The sequence below is a fragment of the Mobula hypostoma genome, chromosome 6 (genome assembly GCF_963921235.1).
Source record: "Mobula hypostoma chromosome 6, sMobHyp1.1, whole genome shotgun sequence".
Lineage (NCBI taxonomy): Eukaryota > Metazoa > Chordata > Chondrichthyes > Myliobatiformes > Myliobatidae > Mobula > Mobula hypostoma.
The window spans coordinates 165,694,545-165,715,459 of record NC_086102.1 but is presented as its reverse complement, the minus strand read 5'-3'; the positions used below and the strand labels follow the sequence as shown (position 1 = coordinate 165,715,459).

The 20,915-nt window shown below is 40.4% G+C and overlaps 1 protein-coding gene across 1 annotated transcript in view; it reads right to left on the bottom strand.

Annotated features, from left to right (window-relative positions):
• The window catches only part of dnah9l (dynein, axonemal, heavy polypeptide 9 like), a 317,674-nt gene that overhangs the window by 96,543 nt on the left and 200,216 nt on the right, over positions 1-20,915 (bottom strand). Inside the window, 7 exon segments of the mRNA XM_063052593.1 lie at positions 915-1,097; positions 4,205-4,348; positions 4,445-4,558; positions 5,879-6,025; positions 6,423-6,656; positions 18,687-18,742; positions 18,745-18,847. Of these exon segments, the coding sequence (XP_062908663.1) occupies positions 915-1,097; positions 4,205-4,348; positions 4,445-4,558; positions 5,879-6,025; positions 6,423-6,656; positions 18,687-18,742; positions 18,745-18,847 (981 nt within the window).

Genomic DNA, 20,915 nt, shown 5'->3' with positions numbered 1-20,915 from the left:
AGTGATTTCGCCTGAAGAGTTTTTCAATGATCTTATTGAAGGGCTTCTGAAGTACCTGTACCTGAAGTATCAGAAAGTGTGCACCATATTTGTGTGGACTTCAAGTCAGGAAATTGTACAAAATGATAACTCTAAACAGTCTTACCTTGACAGTTCTAATTCATATCTTTAATCACTTAAGGCTTTACAATGCTTTAAAAAAAATCATCAACCTGAAACATTTAATTCTCTGTCATCTCCATAGATGTTGCATGACCTGCTGGAAACTTCCAGCATTTCGTGTTTTAATCTCAGATTTCCAGCATATGCAGTAATTTTCTTTTAGACTACTGTTTAATATACTGTCACTTCTTTTTCATTCATTTTATCTGGTCTCTGGCACAATTTACAATTTTCTTTTTTATCTTGTTCAACTTTACTGCTTTCTGATTCTTTAAAGTCTTCCACAGATTAATTATGACATTTTCACAGTGGAGAATATTCATTCCAAATGTATACTCATGCAGACAACGTGCCAATTTAAGGTACTCAAGACCCTCCTTCCCCAAAACTCCATTGTGTCTCAGACTGAAAATCCTTACTGACTAAATAAAAAGAGACGCTGTTATTTTTCCACTTGAGGTTTCAGATTCCCTCCACAGTATACAGAATAGTCTACAAAATATTCTGAAAACATTTGTAAACAAAATAAATGTTGAATTATGTTTCACTGTCATTTCATAAAATCTTGGTCATCAGAATTGGGGAAGGAGGGAGAAAGGAGTTGAGGAAGGAGATCACTCATTTCATACTTCCGTAGAATCTATCACAATTTATTTGTATATTTCAACCCAAAAGTTAAAAGAAAAATGAAAAACTAAGATTTAAATGGCAACTGAAAATAAGTAAAACAATTAAAAAATTAAGATGTTTACCTCATGGAATTTAACAATATTTATAACCCAAGTACAGAGACCAGCGGCAACTGATGACTTTGTTCGAACAAACTCAGGATTGAATTCAGGATCCTTAAGGTATTCTTCTTTTATAGTTTTGATAGTGGCTTCTGGGATATGCTCCTTATCAAAGTTAACAATAGCTTGAAGAAATTCATCTACCTGGGGAAAAAAATGAAACCTGATTCAGGCAAAGCTGTCATAACTACTTACTCCATCCTTTGCCCCTAGATACATGTACAAAGAGAAATAAGTGAATATTAATGTAAAATATATTAGCATGAAGGATTTCAGAGGCTGCCCTCATTTTGTCATCTTTGTTAACTGCCATGCAGTTAGGCTCACGTTAAACAAGTCAGGATTGCACTGGCATCTGTAAGTGCAAAGAACTCATTTAAAAAAATGCAGAATTAGTCAAATCTGATATTTGTGTTCAGAGCACACTGTAAAATCATATCCTACATATTTGTGGTGAAAGGCCAAATTTTACACAGTTCATATTCCTATCAAGAAATTTAAAACCTATTTGGATATTTTAGTTAGATAAGCAAAACTCTTCTCATCGTGCTCTACAGACCTTTTGTGTTTAAAAAGAAATGGCTATCTCATGAATGAAACTTGTTGTATGTGCATCAAGTCTGAACAGCAAGGGCTCTTTTGTCATTGAGTTCAGTGTAATCTATGGTGAAGTGCATGCCTGGGTTATAACTTGGTTTTCGATTGCAATTCCAACTCTTGAGATATCTGCAGCACAATTGTCGCTTCAGTTTACTAGACAAAACCAATAAATTTTCCCTACTGAAATTTCTATTTTGATTTTATGATGTCTGTTTTTGTTTTGGCTTCATTTAATTGTGGGGACATGAAACAAAGTCATGCTGTGTATTTCATTTTTTCAGGGCTTTAGTACTGATGTTTACTCTGCCTAATAAGGTTGGATCAAAAATAATTATTGTTAATGATGGGAATGAGTAATTACAGTAAAAAGTGATTGCAGATGTGTTTCAAAACCTTGCTCTGGGATAAGTATACAGAACTACATTGTTAGATAGAAATGTAAATCAAATTGATTAAATGAAAATGCATTGAGGCTGCTAGATCAGCATTTTGGTAATAACCCTCACAGATTTTACTTGCAAATGATCTTAAATATTCTTCATTGTAAACTGAAAGAATAATGGTAAGACAATAACCCTCCATACTAAAAACATAAGTGATGACGAAAATCTACCACCTTTTTAATTAATTGAAATAAATATAATTGCCATGAAGTTCTTGTAATCAAATTAGTTCTGAACAAAATATTGTAAGTAAACTGGATTGCCAAGCCTGAAATTCAATGTGATGCAAATACAAAGATAAATGTATAAAGCAAATAATGGACAAAGTGCACAGTAATTGACTGTATTGTCTCCGGTTACTTTCTGAAAAGGAGGGCTTAGTAACATGATATTAAGGCATGGTTTGGGATATCTTTGAATTAAACATACAATTTGTGAACTCAGCTGATCTAAACAGCCAAAACAAATTCCAAACCGTGAAATGTTCAGAATTTATTTTGTAAATGAGGAATTACAGTAACTCATCTTCAAGAATGCATAAATCAACATGCTAGTCATCAGTTATTAATATCCCTCTGGGGTGAAGGAAATCAATTACAAAAATCTGTGATTATCACTGTACAGAATAATTTGTGTTAATTATTTAATTTCCAAATCAAAGATTTTATGTGATATTTGGTAAATTTTCTTCAGGTTACCAGTGCTGGACTTGCCTGTAGAAATAAAAATATGATGTAATTTTTAGATATGAAGTGCAATGGGCAATTTCAATAAATTTCTGATTCACATAAGATAAAAAGAAACCCATTTTTATTTCTATGAAAATTGCAGAGTAAAAGAAACTGCGGGCAAAAATCTCATACATGGCATTTTATTTGCAATAAGTCTCTCTGAAAATTTGATTATAATTGTACTAAGACTGAAAAAATATTAAAATTCTAAAATGCTAATAAGTGCTAAAAATGCTTACACTACCCACCTGATAAAGTCTTGTTTACTGGCAACAAGGAGGCTTACAGGAGTGAAACAGATCAGCTGGCTGAGTGGTGTCACAGCAATAATCACACACTCAACATCAGCGAGACCAACGAAGGGGAAGCGGGGAGAACAACACCAGTCTTCATTGTGGGGTCAGTGTGAAAAAGGTGAACAGCTTTAAGCTTCTGGGTGTCAACATCTCTGAGGATCTGTCCCGGGCCCAACATATCGATGCAATTACAAGGCACACCGGTGACTCTACTTCATTAGGAATTTGAGGAGATTTGATTTGTCACCAAAGACTCTTGAAAATTTCAACAGACGTGCAATAGAGAGCATGCTGCCTGGTTGCATAAAAGCTCCAATGCACAGGACTGAAAGAGGCTGTAGAGGGGTTTCGACTCAGCCGGCTCCAACACTGCCATCACCCTCCCCACTATCAAGGACATCTTCAACGTATGGTGTCTCCAGGACCCTCACCATCCAAGGACGTGCGGTCTTCATGTTACTGTTAGCAGGAGTATTGATGCCATGATCACCCAGCGTCAGCTGCAGTGGCTGGGGCACGTGATGAGGATGCCCCCACCTTGGCTACCCCGCAGAGTGTTATACGGCCAGCTACATCATGGTCGACACTCAGCTGGAGAGCCGAAGAAGTGCTATAAGGATCAGATGAAAAATGCTTTAAGGAAGTGCAAGATCAGACCCGAGGACCTGGAGGATGTTGCTGCTGACCGTACCACTTGGCGACAGCTGTGTAGGGACGGGGTTTGTATTCTGGAGATGGAAAGAACAACCAGAAGACAGCAGAAGAGCCAGGAGAAATGCAGCCATGGTTGCCACCACTACCACATATACATGTCCCACCTGCAATAGAGCTTGTGGGTCCAGGATAGGGCTGTATAGTCATCAAAGATCTCACCGTTAAAGGAGTGGATGTCGTCATGGGATTTTGATGGATAACCAAAGTTATCAGGAAAGAGGTACAGAAGCCTGAAGGTCCACATAATAATTCAGAAATAGCTCCTTCCTCTCTGCCAACAGATTTCCAAGAGATCCACAAACACTAACTCATTATTCCTTTTATGCTCTATTTATTTACTTTGTAATTTATAGGAATTTATGTCTTTGTACTGTCCTGCTGTCACAACATGTTTCATGGCATTTAAGACAGCGACAATAAACCTGATTCTGACAGATTTAACGGCATGGACCTTAATATAATGTTACCTTGCTCATAGATACTTTAGCAGACTTCCAGCTTCTATCTTTCGGGACTTTTCCACTCGGAGCTAAAAGCACCTGCACTGCCGCGGTAACATTGGTAACAGTTGCAGGCGGATTTGGAAAGGTGCGTAATTCCGTCAAGTTTGACTAAAACACAAAAAGGGGAAAAAAAGGTAACAGTTTTATAAATTTGCGCACGGTAATGGATCATCATTCGCAGATATTGCAGCCGTATCTTCATACCCTGTTTAATGTGTTTAACGCAGCATTTGCAGCACTGAGTGCAGGCTCAGCCCTGGCCAGATCCTCTGCAGATTCCTGTTGTCGCTTTGAAACTTCAGTCCGCATGGCAGTTACCTGCAACAATTATTTCATCAGTGAAGCCTTTAGGGAGGATTTGCTGTTGTCATTCAGGTACTTGTTCAGACTTTGCAAATCTTAAGATATTTGTAGTCTCTGAAATCATGTAATCATCGATAATCTTCATTTAAATAGTCTGAAGTTAACATTGCTAATCTGCCAACTAAGCGTTAAAAATTTTGCATCACTATCATCTCTGTTGGTAAGTATTAGTCCAATATAAACAAACTGGAAATGTCAGAGAAAAAAAAATGGTTAATCAAGGTGACTATACATAAGACCATAAAACCATAAGATATAGGAGCATGCAACACACATCAAAGTTGCTGGTGAACGCAGCAGGCCAGGCAGCATCTATAGGAAGAGACCCTTGGGTCTCGGCCTGAAACGTCGACTGCGCCTCTTCCTATAGATGCTGCCTGGCCTGCTGCGTTCACCAGCAACTTTGATGTGTGTTGCTTGAATTTCCAGCATCTGCAGAATTCCTGTTGTTTGCGTTCAAAGATATAGGAGCATAATTAGGCTATTTGGCCCATCGAGTCTGCTCCACCATTTCATCATGACTGATCCATTCCCCTCTCAGCTCCATTCTCCTGTCTTCTCCCCATATCCCTTCATGCTCTGACTAATCAAGAACCTATCGGCCTCTGCCATATATGTGAACACTTGGCCTTCACAGCTGGCGAATTCCATAGATTCACCACCCTCTGGCTAAAGAAATTCCTTCTCATCTCAGTTCTAAATGGCCATCCCTCTATTCTGAGGCTGTGTCCTCTGGTCCTAGACTCTCCCATCAAAGGAAACATCCTCTCCACATTCAGTCTATTGAGGGCGTTCAACTTTCGATAGGTTTCAATGAGACACCCCCCCCCCCCCAGTGAGTATAGGCCCAAAACCATCAAACGCTCCTAATGTGATAAGCTTTCAGTTCCAGAATCATTTCTGTGAACCTCCTCTGAACCCTCTCCAATGTCATCACACCCTTTCTTAGATAAGAGGCTCAAAGCTGCTCTCAATATAAGTGAGGTCTCATCAGTGCTTTATAGAGCCTGAACATTAGATCCTTGCTTTTATATTCTAGTCTTCTCACAATGATTCTTAAAAACTAATTAGCATAGTATTTTTCCTGCTTCTCACTTCAATGCCACTTTTTCCTGTCCTATCTAGTACTATGAAACAAAAAAAATACGTGGAATAATGTTTTAAATCGTCATTTATGCTCTGAAGTTTCATTTATTTATTGTGAACATGTAATCAGCACTGTGAACATCTGACAAAACATACCCTTGCACCCTAGATCATCTGTCGTACACATACCCTTTGCTCTTCACCATCTGCAATCGCTCTCTCTTGATTCAGTTTCTCAGTCTGTTGCCCTATTTTAACAATCAGTGCTTCAGTGTCTTTGTTCCTGTACTCAAGTTCCATTTCTTGAGCGGCTAGTTTTGTTTTCAGATCTTCTACCTAGATAATTAAAGCAGAAACATGCACTGTTTAAATTATAAAAGCAGACTGAGGCAACTACTGTATGTTTTTAATTTTATTATATAATAACACAATCCATTATCTTTGTGGTCAGAAAGTTAAAAGCAGTTGGTGTCTGGGGAACTGTAAAGCGTTCCTTTGAGCCTTGGTTGAAGCAGTTTAATTATTTTCAGTCCTCCATGGATACATTCAAAGTTATAAATTTTCTCCACAAGGCCAAATGAGACAAATACACATGAGGAAAACTGCCAGCGATGAGCTTTAACAGATACTTGATTGAAAATTTACTTTTGGCATGATTACCTAAGTCACTATATTCAAATTATATAATCCATGCATTGGTTCATTCTGTAGTAATTACCCTTTGAATACTCACTTGTGAAGCTGTGGTTTGTAGTTTTTGCAGCCCATTTTCTAGACATTCTTTCTTTTGCATTAGCTCTTTCCTTTTCTTATGCAGGAGATTTTGATACAATTTAATTTGCTCGAGGAAGCTTTTTGGAGTGGTGTAGTTATAGTGTTTCTCGTTCTGTTGATATTTCACACTAATTTCATTCACACTGATATGTGCGTATGCAATAAACTGACTTATAGAAGATTTCACTTCCGGCTGCAAGAAAGATGTTTAATGCAGTACATAAAACCATAACATGCAATAGATTACATTGAAGTTTTTTTTTAAAAAAAGCATCGGACTTCCCCAAAGCTTTAAATTAACAGTTTTTTCCCCCAATTTCATTGTAAAAAATACTTCTACATTATGTTTGGGTGGATAAGGTGGACATTACTTTGCCCACATACTTTATAACACCGTTAAAATTAACCTCACTTTATTCCATATATTGAAAGTGATTTTTACGAAACAGGTCAAAATGTTTTAACATTTACCTGTCCACTACTGAGTGTCCAGGAATGAGTTTGCAGTTTGGCAAATTTATGATCCAAAAGCACATCAAGTTTCTACCTTTCCACAGAAATTCATGATAAACTGATAATTATTGCAAAAGTACAGGACTTCATCATACAATGAATTTCTGAAAGAAAACCTAAATTGGGGAGATTTAAGTAGCTAACTGCTGCACACAAAGCAAACATGAAAATTACCTTGGCTACCCAACATTTATCTCCTAACAGGGAATTCATTTACTTTAAGGAAAAAGAAATGCAAAAGGTTTAACTTTGCTGCATTTCTACAAACGCATGCCGTTACTTAGAGAGCTATACTTGTGGGATAATAAAGCTTCATTTCAAAAGATTTATTTGAAAAAAAATCAAACTCTTTGACGCATCATGCTGTTATACAAATACTTTCTACCCTATTCCTCCTTTGCATGGAAAATGTATTTTCACAGTTGTCAGTATGATGGACGGGAGAAGAATGATCAGACAGTGGCTGTTTGCTTGTACCTACGCACAATAGCTCAGCAGGAGTCATGGTGTGTTGGTGAGACTAACTGTGTCCCGTTTTTTAACATATTAAGTTTGTCTCCAGGACACACATGGCTTCACTAGGTTGCCTAACCTCATTCATAATAGATGCTAATCTTTTCAGGGCTGACTGATGACAGCACTTCCTGCCCTTCACGGATTTAGAGCTGGGTTTTATCAAAGGACTTGAACTGCCTGCTAATTAGAGTAATTTCCTTCATCATGAATTATTTATTTCCATTGGTAACTGATCAGTGCGTCATTAATGGGATATTCTAAACTCAGTTTTCACACTAATGCACACTGTATCAGAAGTGTTTAAAAAACTCTTTTAATACATGCCTCTCGGTCCAATATGTTCTGGAAAAAATGCTCCAGTTTTAGATAAATTAACTGCCAGTCTTCTTGACTTATTAAAAAATATGGGGTCAATTTAAGCTTGACAAGCCATAAATTTAAATTACCTTATCTGAATACAAATAAAGTTAACAAACATGGAACTTCACTCAAGAAAAATAGCTTAAGTTCTTTTAGGGGAAAAATATAAAATGCATTACTGCATGAAAGGCTCTGTATGGTGCATAATTAACCCAAGAGAACATAAAGAATTAACTTTCACTGCAAACATGTGTTTAACCATTTGATATAAAGACCATGATTTGGGATTTATTGCAAAGTACTCAAGAAAAAAAGATACACTTTGAGGGAAAAAAAATCAATAAATTCCAAGTCTGGTAAGTTGCATTTCTAAACCAGATTCTGAGATTATGAAACATACAATCATTTTTATGCAAGTGAAAGGCAGAGTTGATCAAGAAGTTAAAAACTGCCAAAGATTTGGTTGGTATATTTAGTCATGGGTACAAATTCTTAACTTCCAATTAAATTATCATTTTATTATTGCTTGTGCAATATACTAAGTAAACTCAACTGTTAATTCTACTACAACAGAAAAAAGTCATAATTATAGATAAAATTTCAATACCCTTAAAAATTAATTTGACAGAAGGATTCCATTTCTAATCAGGAAGTGTGCTTCTGGTGAGATTATGGGTTACAAAGATTTGAAGGGTCATATGTTAATCTTTAGTTTGCATTGTGTTGGCTTTATGGACTTTGGCCACTGAAACAGGCCTCCAGTCTGAGAAACAACCCTGTTTTCTCTGTGCTTCCTTCCACGGAGGACTGGAGAGTGGCACCATGGTTTAAAAAGGGTAGCAAAAACAAACCAGGAAACTACAGGCCAGTGAGTCAGTCATCAGCCGTGGGTAAATTGCTGGAGGAGACACTGAAGGACAGGATCTATAAACACTTGGAGAGATGTGGTCTAATTAGGGACAGTCAGCATAGATTTGTGCGTGGGAAGCAATGCCTGACAAATTTCTTGGAAGTTCTTTGAGGATGTAACCAAGAGGGCAGATAATAGTAGGCAGTATGTGATGTCTATATGGACTTTAGGAAGACCTTCAACAAAATCCCTCATGGTAGGCTAATCTGAAAGCTTAGATCACATGAGACCTAGGGGGAAATTGCAGATCAGATTCATGATTGGCTCAGTGGCAGGATGCAGAGGGCAAAGGTCAAGGGTTCTTCCTCAGACTGGAGGCATCTGTCAAGTATTGTGTCACAGGGGTTGCTGCTAGGATCTCTGCTGTTGGCAATTCATCTAACAGAACTGGATGTGAAATTACAGGAGAGCTTGATCAACTACTGTAGGTATGTGGGCTGAGGAATGGGAAATGAATTTTAATCCAGATAAACGAGGTTTTGTATTTTGAGAGATCAAACCACAGTAGGACTTACAGAATGAATGGTAGGGCTCAGGGAGTGTTATGGAACAGAGGGATTTAGAGGAAGAAGTGCATAATTCACTAAAAGAAACTTCAAAGGTAGATAATGTGGTGAAGAACTCATTTGATATCCTGGCCTTCCTCAGACAGAGCACTGAGTACAGAAGTTGGGAAGTTGTGTTGCTTTTGTACAAGGCGTTGGTAAGGTTGCACCTGGAGTGTCATGTACAGTTTTGGGCACCCTCTTATTGGAAAAGATGTCATTAAGTTAGGAGGAGGACAGGAAACATTTACCAGGATTTTGCCTGGACTTGGGGGACTGAGTTACAAGGAGAAGTTGCAGCGACTGGGAATTTATTCCCTGGAAAATGTAGGAGGTTGGGGGTGACCTGATAGAGACACACAAGATCATTAGTGACATGGGCAGGGGTGAAAACACATAGTTTTGTTCCCAGGAAGAGGAACAAGAGGAAATTCAGATCCAAAGTGACATGGGAGGGCAATTTCTTCATGCAAAGAGTGGTATATATTTGGAATAAGCTGCCCCAAATAGAAGTGAGGCAAGCACATTAGCAAAATTTAAAAGGTATGATACTATGATGCTATGAATAATTACAGCATTCATAATGAGATGCGTGAATCAATGGTCCAAATAGAAATAATGTTTGCAAAGTGCTCAAGGTGGAAGAAAGTATTTCAGGATACTTTTTTTGCTAATCTCTTCTAAAAGCAAGCAAAAGAAGCCCTTTATAATAAAGAACCAGTTAAAGCCAAAAATAGAGAACGGGTCATAGTTCAGAAAAATCAAGTAACAGAACCAGTTTGAGTGAAGCAGAGAAACTGCAAACCACTGGTGGAAGTTGTCTGAAGACCCCCAGGAGATAATATGAATCAGAAAATCAGAAGCACAGGTAAGGAAGTATTGCAACACATATGAGGGATTCTGAATACAAGTTTGGACAGGATAAAACATATTAAAGTAATACTATGGGGGACACATTAATGAAATAAATACAAGATATCGTCCTAGGTCAACATGTTGAGGAATCAATGTGTAAACAAGCAAATTTAGATCCAGCATTGTGCAATGAGAAAGAATCAATTAATTAATTATGTTTTAGTTAAGAAGCCTAGGGAATAGCGATTGTAATATGAAAGGGCCTAATTTAAAGCTTAAAAATAATTCAATACAAATCCAGCTATGAAGCATGAGGTGTCAATTGACTATGGTGAATTATAAACTACATTAGAGTCCATGAAGCAAATGAGCAATGGCAGTTTGGAGAAGTACAGCAAGTACGTCATGCCTTGAGGCATTGAAGTGGAAGTAATCTAGTCACAGCAAATAAGAAAGGTTAGCTGAGGAAAAGAGAGTTCTACCGGTCAACTATATAAGCAAGCGTGCAGATTTCAGACTGTAACAGAAGAACATGAAATAGACAAGGAAAGAAAGGCAGAATACAAGAGCAATCTTCCAAAAAACACAGAATATATAAGCTTCAATAGAAATACAAAAAGATTACAAAAAATTTACAGCAGTTCTCTTACACACTGAGACAAGAGAAATTATATTGATGAATAAAGTAACGACAGAGAAATTAACAAATATTTTGTAAACATCTTTATGAAACTAGCAGACAATAGGTCTGGAGTGAATGAGGAGCTGAAAGAAATTAACTCTAGCTTTTAAAAAAAAGGACTTTAAAGTGATACTTATCAAGACCAAGGGCCACTGATCGAAGTTTGTGTAGTTGAACACTTTGCATCTAGTGATCATAATGTCATTAGTTTCAAGTAATTATGGAAAAGGATAGGTCTGGTGTTCGGAGTGAGATTCTAAATTGGAGAAAGGCCAATTTTATTGGTATCAGAAGGATCTGACAAGTGTGGACTGGGACAGGTGTTTTGGCAAAGGTGTACTTAGTAATTTGGAAGCCTTAAAAGTAAAATTTTGTGAGTACAGAGGTGTATGTTCCTGTCAAAATAAAAAGCAAGGATGAGAGGTTTAAGGGAACCTCAGTTTTTGCGAAATGTTGAGGCCCTGGTAAGGGAAAGAAGGAGGTGCATCAAAGGCATAGGCAGATAGGAACAAACAAGGTACTTATCGAGTACAAGAAATGCAAGAGAGCACAAGGAGGAAATCAGAAAGACTAAAAGACAAGAGGTTGCTCTAGCAGACAAGGAGGAGGAGAATCCTAAGGGTTTCTACAAATGTATTAAAAGCAAAATGGTAACAAGGGACAGAATTGGTCCTCTGGATTATCAGAGTGGTAATCTATGAGTGGAGCCAAAAAAGGTGGGGAGATCTTAAATGGATTTTTTTGCATCTGTATTTACTCAGGAGATGGACTCGGAGCCTATAAATGTGAGGCAATTCAGCAGTGAGGACATGAACTCTATACAAAATACAGAGGAGGTGGTGTTTGCTGTCTTGGGGCAAATTAGGGTGAGTAAATTCCCAGGGCCTGACAAGGTGTTCCCTCGACCCCATGGGAGGCTAGTGCAGAAATTGCAGGCGCCCTAACAAAAATATTTAAAACATCCTTCGCCACGGATGACACGCTGAAGGAATGGAGGAAAGATAACGTTGCTCCATTGTTTAAGATAGGTTCTAAGAATGAGACAGGAAATTATAGGGTGGTGAGCCTGACATCAATAAGAACGTTATTGGAAGGTATTCTAAGGAACTGGATATTAGATAATAAGTATTTGGATAGATGTGGACAAATTAAGGATAGTCAGTATGGATTTGTGCATGGTAGGTCATGTCTAACGAATCATAGAGTTTTTCGAGGAAGTTACCAGGAAAGTGGATAAAGGCAGGGTAATGGATGTTGTCTACCTGGACTTTAGTAAGGCATTTGACAAGGTCCGCTTGGGAGGCTAGTTAAGAGGGTTCAGTCGCTCGGCATTCAGGATGAGGTAGTAAATTTGATTAGACATTGGTATTGTGGGAGAAGTTAGAGAGTGGTTGTACGTGGGTGCCCGGAAGCTTGTAACTAATGGTGTGCTGCAGGGATCGGTGCTGCGTCTGATGTTATCTGTCATCTATATCAAAGATCTAGTTGATAATGTAGTAAACTGGATAAGAAAATTTGCAGATGACACCAAGAATGGGTGTGTAGTAGACAGTGAAGAAACTATCAAAGCTTGTAGTGGGATCTGGATCAGCTGGTAAAATGGGCTGAAAAATGGCAGATGAATTTAATGCAGACAGGTGCAAAGTGTTGCAATTCAGCAGGACCAACCAGCTGAGGAATGCTGTGGACCAAAGGGATCTGGGAATATGGATCCATAATTCCTTACAAGTGGGGTCACTGATAGATAGGGTTGTAAAGAAAGCTTTTGGCACATTGACCTTCACAAATAAATATATTAACTACAAGAGGTGGGGATGTCATGTCAAGTTGTATTAGGCATTGATGAGGCCTAATTTGGAGTATTGTGCACAGTTTTGGTCACCGACCTACAGAAAAGATGTAAACAAGGTTGAAAGAGTACAGAGAAAATGTACAGGGATGTTGTTGGGACTTAAGGACCTGAGTTATAGGGGAAGGTTGAATTGGTTAGGACTTTCTTCCCCAGAACACAGAAGATTAAGGGGAGATTTGATAGACATACACAGAATTATGAGGGGTATAGATAGGGCAAACATAAGCAGGCAGCTTTCTCTAAGTCTGGGTGAGACTACAACTAGAGATCATGGGTCAAGTGTGAAAGGCGAGATGTTTGAGGGGAATTTCTTAACTCAGAGAGTGGTGAGAGTGCACAATGAGCTGCCAGCAGAAGTGGTGCATGCAGGTTTGATTCCAACAGTTAAGAGAAATTTGGATGGGTACATGGATGGGAAGGGCATGGAGGACTATGGTCTGGGTGCAGGTCGATGGGACCAGGCAAATTAATGGTTTGGCATGGACTAGATGGGCTGAAGGGCTGTTTGTGTTGTAGTGTTCTATGATGCGTGCATCCCAAAATTTAGAAAATTCTGATTTCAAGGGACCTTAAATGCATTTGTTAAACTCTTCCCGAATTCTATACCTTTCAGTGCATTTTCACAAATTGGAGGGAAGGAAATCTAAACCCCTTATTTAACAAAACAAAAAAGAGTAAACAGTGAGCCTGGCATCAATAGCAGGGATAATGCTCAAAGCTAATATCGGCGAATCGGTAGCAAGGCAGTATGGATCTATGAAGGGGAAATCAGATTTGACAGATCTGAGGCCCTTCAGTTATAATAATCAGAATAAATTGGTGAAACCAGTAGATGTTATATATTTGTACTTCCGGAAGGTCTCCAGTGAGGTGACATACAGCAGGTATTCAGCAAAATTAAAGATGTCATGTAATATACCAGTGTATATTAAATATTGGGTGATGGGCAGAAAACAGTATGGTAGTGAGCATCACTTTCCACTGGGAGGCTGTGACAAGCTGGTTGCTACAGGGATGAGTGGCTGCTATCGGCCTACAGTGCCTACATTTGGGTGAAGGGATCGTGAGTCATATATTCAGGATTCATTGATTCTGGCCTTTGTTGAGAGGCAGCTTCTCAGATATGAGAAATGGTCTTGCTGTGAACTTTTATTGCCAGAGAGTGAAACTGTCCAATAAATGGCTAATAATAAAGCACTCCTGCTCTGTAGGTGTTGGGTGTAAGGCCTGTCCTCTTCTGCACAACGTCTAAGCAAAGGCAAATACTGATGAAATTCTCACAACTCTGATTGAGGACGAGTTCTCAAACCAAGTACGAAACTCTGAAGTTTGCCAGGAAGTTTAAAGTGTATTGTATCCTTCTGAATATGTTCAAGGAAGGCATTGGAGAATGATCATGAACCCAGCCCTCAAAATCTTCCAAATCCAGTGGAGAGAGAAGCAAACTAACGTCAATGCCCTTACCTAGGTCACTAACACTCCCATTACACTCAGTCAACTTTGCTGGCCAGACTCTGACACCATATACTCTAAAAGCAGGACCTATTTAAAGCTCTTTCACTAGAAAAGACCACACACCCACCCCAGGTTATGGATGCCTGACTTATGGTCAGCTTGTACGCAAGAATGAGCTTTTGGTAGACGAATGGGATGGATGGGGGTGAATTTGTTTGCTTCTACATGCTAAAGGCAGCTGCAACATGCCCCACCATTTCCTATTCCACCCCCACCCCTGAGCTGCAAGAATCAGGGGCTGGGTTCAACTGAGCAGAGCTGGAAGTGCCTGGTAGACTCACTCACTCACTGAATAAGACCATAAGATATTGGAGCAGAATTAGGCCATTCAGCCCATCAAGTCTGCTCTGCCGTTCAATCATGGCTAATCCCAGATTCCACTCAACCCCATACACCTGCCTTCTCGCCATATCCTTTTGATGCCCTGACCGATCAGGAAATGATCCACTTCTGCCTTAAATATACCCGTGGACTTGGCCTGCACCACAGTCTATGGCGGAGTATTTCACAGATTTACTGCTCTCTGGCTAAAAAAATTCCTCCTTACCTCTGTTCTAAAGGGTCAGCCCTCAATATTGAGGCTGTGCCCTCTAGTTCTGGATACCCCCACCACCGAAAACATCATCTCTATATCCACCCTATCTAGTCCTTTCAACATTTGGTGGGTTTCAATGAGATCCTAAGTCAAGTCAAGTCAAGTCACTTTTTATTGTCATTTCGACCATAACTGCTGGTACAGTGCACAGTAAAAACAAGATGTTTTCCAGGACCATGGTGCTACATTATACAATACAAAAACTACATTGAACTACATAAAACAACACAAAAACTACACTAGACTGCAGACCTACCCAGGACTGCATAAGGTGCACAAAACAGTGCAGGCATTACAATAAATAATAAACAAGACAATAGGCACAGTAGAGGGCAGTAGGTTGGTGTCAGTCCAGGCTCTGGGTATTGAGGAGTCTGATGGTTTGGGGGAAGAAAATATTACATAGTCTGGTCGTGAGAACCCGAATGCTTTGGTGCCTTTTGCCAGATGGCAGGGGGGAGAAGAGTTCGTATGAGGGGTGCGTGGGGTTCTTCATAATGCTGTTTGCTTTACAGATGCAGCGTGTGGTGTAAATGTCTGTAATGGCGGGAAGAGAGACCCCGATGATCTTCTCAGCTGACCTCACTATCCGCTGCAGGGTCTTGTGATCCGAGATGGCACAATTTCCCAACCAGGCAGTGATGCAGCTGCTCAGGATGCTCTCAATACAACCTCTGTAGAATGTGGTGAGGATGGGGGGTGGGAGATGGACTTTTCTCAGCCTTTGCAGAAAGTGGAGACGCTGCTGGGCTTTCTTTGCTATGGAGCTGGTGTTGAGGGACCAGGTGAGATTCTCCGCCAGATGAACACCAAGAAATTTGGTGCTCTTAACGATCTCTACGGAGGAGTCGTCGATGTTCAGCAGAGAATGGTCTTTCCGTGTCCTCCTGAAGTCAACAACCATCTCTTTTGTTTTGTTTACATTCAGAGACAGGTTGTTGGCTCTGCACCGGTCCGTTAGCCACTGCATCTCCTCTCTGTATGCTGACTCGTTGTTCTTGCTGATGAGACCCATCACGGTCGTGTCATCGGCAAACTTGATGATGTGGTTTGAGCTGTGTGTTGCAGCACAGTCGTGGGTCAGCAGAGTGAACAGTAGTGGACTGAGCACACAGCCCTGGGGGGCCCCCATGCTCAGTGTGATGATGTTGGAGATGCTGCTCCCGATCCGGACTGACTGAGGTCTCCCAGTCAGGAAGTCTAGGATCCAGTTGCAGAGGGAGGTGTTCAGGCCCAGTAGGCTCAGCTTTCCAATCAGTTTCTGAGGAATTATTGTGTTGAATGCTGAACTGAAGTCTATGAACAGCATTCGAACGTACATGTCTTTTTTGTCTAGGTGGAGGGTGATGGCAATTTTGAACGGTTGGGATGATACGCGAACTGCAGGGGGTCCAGTGAGGGGGGCAGCAGGGTCTTGATGTGACTCTTGAAACACTTCATGATGATGAATGTGAGTGTGACGGGATGGTAGTCGTTGAGGCAGGACACTGAAGACTTCCTTGGCATGGGGACGATGGTGGTGGCCTTGAAGCACATAAGAACAACGGTACTGCTCAGCGAGATTTTGAAGATGTCAGTGAGAATTACTGCTAGCTGGTCTGCACATCCTCTAAGCACTCTGCCAGGAATACTGTCTGGTCCATCAGCCTTCCGTGGGTTGACCCTGCACAGGGTTCTCCTCACATCGGCCACAGTAAGGCACAGCACCTGGTCATTTGGAGGAGGGGTGGTCTTCCTCGCCGCCACGTCATTTTCCACCTCAAAACGAGCGTAGAAGTCATTCAACGCATCTGGGAGGAAGGCATCACCAGCACAGGCAGGTGGTGTTGTCTTGTAATTGGTGATGTCCTGAATGCCCTTCCACATGCGCCTCATGTCGCCACTGTCCTGGAAGTGACTGTGGATTCGTTAGCTGTGTGCACGCTTTGTCTCTCTGATGACCCGGGACAGTTTGGCCCTCGCTGTTGTTAGGGCTGCCTTGTCGCCTGCTCTGAAGGCAGAGTCAGGGATCCTCAGCAGCGCACGCACCTCCGCGGTCATCCATGGCTTCTGGTTAGCGCGTGTAGTGATGGTCTTGGCCACAGTGACATCATTGATGCACTTGCTGATGTAGCCAGTCACTGATGCTGTGTACTCCTCTAAGTTGGTTGTGTCCCCACACATTCTTCTAAATTCCAGGGAGTACAGGGCCAAAGCTGCCAAACGGTCTTCATATGTTAACCCCTTCATTGCTGGAGTCATCCTCATGCACCGTGAACCTCTCCAATGACAACACACCCTTTCTGAGATATTCTCACAATACTCTAAGTGCGGCCTGACTAGTATCTTATAAAGGCTCAGCATTATCTCCTTGTGTTTATATTCTATTCCCCTTGAAATGAATGTCTTCTTTACCATAGACTCAACCTGTAAATTAACCTTCTGGGAGTCTTGCACGAGGACTCCCAAGTCCCCCTGCACCTCTGATGTCTGAACCTTCTCCCCTTTTAGATAATAGTCTGCACTATTGTTCCTTTTACCAAAATGCATTACCATACATTTCCCAACACTGTATTCCATCTGCCACTTCTTTGCCCATTCTTCCAATTTGTCTAAGTCCTGCTGCAATCGCATTGCTTCCTCAGCACTACCTACCCCTCTTCGCATCATCCACAAACTTTGTCACAACCAGCGAGGCTGGTTGGCAGCCTACACCTGCTTACTCTCCCATCACTCCTGTTTCTGTGATTCTCTCCAACACACTGCTTTTGTTCATTTCAAACTTGCAATCAGTTACAAGTTGTTCTCAGTTGTAATGTGGGGACTGGCTGCACAGAGGAAAGAAGACATTTTTACATCTACTTGAGAAAACTACAGCATCCAACTGAGACCTCAAGGCAGAGAAGAAATATTCACAGTGGTACTGAGGATCGTGAGTCCATTCATCAGTGCAAAGTGTGGAAGGTACTCCTCATCTCCTGTCTTCTCTGTGAGAGAGTCTTTAAGTCCCATATTGACCTCGTCAGCTAACCTGGAGTTTGGAATGGAAGTAGGTAACTCTTCAAACTGCGGGAATACGTAAAGCAGAAGGTCTAAGGATGGTGAAGATACCAAGCACAGGGGCACATGGGTTGTGAGGGGGATGTAGAGAGGATTCAGGGGGTATGAACGAATGAGTGAGGGCAGGATAGATGAAACATAAACTGTAAAGAAAGGAGATGATCTGCTTAGAAAGGAATAAAGACCAGCACACTGTGTCTTACAATGTTACGACTGGAAGATGTGGATGCTCAAAGGGACTAAACACCCTTATACAGACTTCACTAAAAGTTACCATGTATATATCGACAGCAAGCAATTGTAAAGGCAAATTTTTATTGCAAGTGAATTTGAGTACACCAGATGTCTTACTCAAATTACATATTGATATTGCTAATTGCATCCTTGTATGACCACACAGGTTCTAACAGGGCTTCTGAGCAAATATACAGAAAACAATCAACAATAAATGTGTGTGTGTGTCTCTCTCTCTCACACACACACACACACACAATGGGCAGAGATCAGAGTAAGACCAAAAAAATGAATTGTCATTTAATCCCTTTACATTCAACAATTGAGCTGGCACCAGAGTCATAGAAAAGAACATATATTGAAGACATATACTCCAATAAAAATAATTCAGTCATTCAGTACTTAAATTTTCTCTTGCTTCTCCACATTGTAAAAATCACAAACTTATTTGATTTTTATATATTTTGGCAAATGTTTTGATTAATATTGTACAAACTCAAAGTGATGTTTGAATTGACTGGCAATCGCATATGGTCCACATATTGCAACAATGCAAAGTCTTAACTCAATTAGAATTAAATAATCTTACAAGCAGCATGAAATTTACCTGCAATCCATCAATTTTTTCAATGAAACTATAGCTGACAGATTCCAGAACAGCTTGGACCATGGGTGAAACCAGTCAATGGCTGTACAGTTCACTACAGCTGGGAACTTCTTTGCTCTTGTCCGAAGAGCAAACCCCACTGGGGAGAAGCACAGTACAACCTGAAAGATTAATGCTGTTTTACTTATTGCAGGCAGGGGAAGTTATCAAGTTTATGTAACAGTTGTCAGACATCAATGATCATCTGTTTAATTTTTGGAAGACTTTTATATATGTTTTATTTATGGCACGTGAATAAGCATTTATTGTTCATCCCTAGTTGAGCTCAAACTAAGCAGGTAGGTCAGTTAAAGAGAGCACTACTAAAGAACAGCAGTAATCCAAGAGTTTCCTGTTTACCATTGCTGAAATTATATATTTTTTTAAATTCCAGATTTACTTAATGGCTTCAAGTTCCCCAGCTGTCACAACAAGATTCAAACACCTGCCTCTGGATCAATGGCCCAGAACTCTGGCTGCTAGCCCAGCAATTTAATCATCATGCTATCTTGTATAGTGAAGCAATTTGAAGGGTACATACAATGCGGAGAGATAATCGGCCAACATCAATGGTTGGAGTCGAATGTTAAGGATGTGGTTTCGGGGCTTTTGGAGGGTTGTGATAAAATTGGCTGCTGTCAGCATGGTTGCCTGACAAATTTGTTAAAGTCAGAGTAAAATTTATTATCAGAGTATATAAATATCACCACATGCAACCTTGAGATTCTTTTTCTGCGGGCAAACTGAGCAAGTCTATAGAACAGTAACTGTAAACAGGATCATTGGACAACAATCTGCAAATACAGATATAAATATACAGCAATAAATAATGAGCACGAAATAACAAGATGAAACGGTCCTTAAATGAGTGCAGTTATCCCTTTTGTTCAAGAGCCTGATGGTTGAGGGGTAGTAGCTGCTCTTGAACCCGATGGTGTGAATCCTCAAGCACTTGCATCTTCTGCCTGATGGCAGCAGCAAGAAAAGGGCATGGCCTGGGTGGTGAGGATCTTTGATAATGGATGCTGCTTTCTTGCAGCAACTTCTCATGTAGATGTGCTCAATGGTTGGGAGGGTTTTGTTGAAGAAATAACAAGGAGGATAGACAAAGGAGAATCAGCTGATGTTGTGTAATTGGATTTTCAGAAGGCCTTTGACAAGGTGCCACATGTGAGGCTGCTTAACATGTGAGCCCGCTTAACATGTGAGCCCATGGTGTTACAAGAAAGATACAAGCATGGATAAGGCAGTGGTTAATTGGCAGAAGGCAAAGAGTGGAAATAAAGGGAGCCTTTTCTGGTTGGCTGCTGGTGACTAGTGGTGATCCACAGGGGTCTGTGTTAGGACTGATTCTTTTTATATGTCAATGACTTGAATAATGAAATTGATGGCTTTGTTGCAAAGTTTTCAGATGATATGAAGGTAAGTGGAGAGGCAGGTAGTGTTGAGGAAGTAGAGAGGCTACAGAAGGACTTAGACAGATGAGAAGAATAGGCAAAAAAGTGGCAGATGGAATACATTGTCAGGAAGTGTATGGTCATGCACCTTGGTAGAAGAAACGAAAGGGTTGACTATTTTCTAAATGGAGAAAAAATATGAAAATCAGAGGTGCAAAGAGACTTGGGAGTCCTTGTGCAGGATTCCCTAAAGAAATTGCAGGTTGAGTCTGTGGTGAGGAAGGCAAATGTGATGTTAGCATTCATTTCAAGAGGACTTCAACATAAAAGCAAGGATGTAATGTTGAGACTTTATAAAGCACCGATAAGGCCTCACTTGGATTATTGAGAGCAGTTTTGGGCCTCTCATCATGGAAAGGATATGCTGAAACTGGAGAGGATTCAAAGGAGGTTCATGAAAATGATTCCAGGATTGAATGGCTTGTCATATGAAGAGCATTTGATGGCTCTGGGCCTGTATTCACTGGATTTCAGAAGAATGAGGGGTGACCTCATGAAACCTACCAAATGGTGAAAGAGTGGCTGTGGAGAGGATGTTTCCTGTGGTGGGAGAGTCTAAGACCAGAGGATTCAGCCTCAGAATAGAGGGGCATCCCTTTAGAACAGCATTGAGGAGGAATTTCTTTAGCCAGAGAGTGGTGAGTCTGTGGAATTCTTTAGCACAGGCAGCAGTGGAGGCCAAGTCTTTATGTATATATTGGGCAGAGGTTGACAGATTCTTGATTGGTCAGGG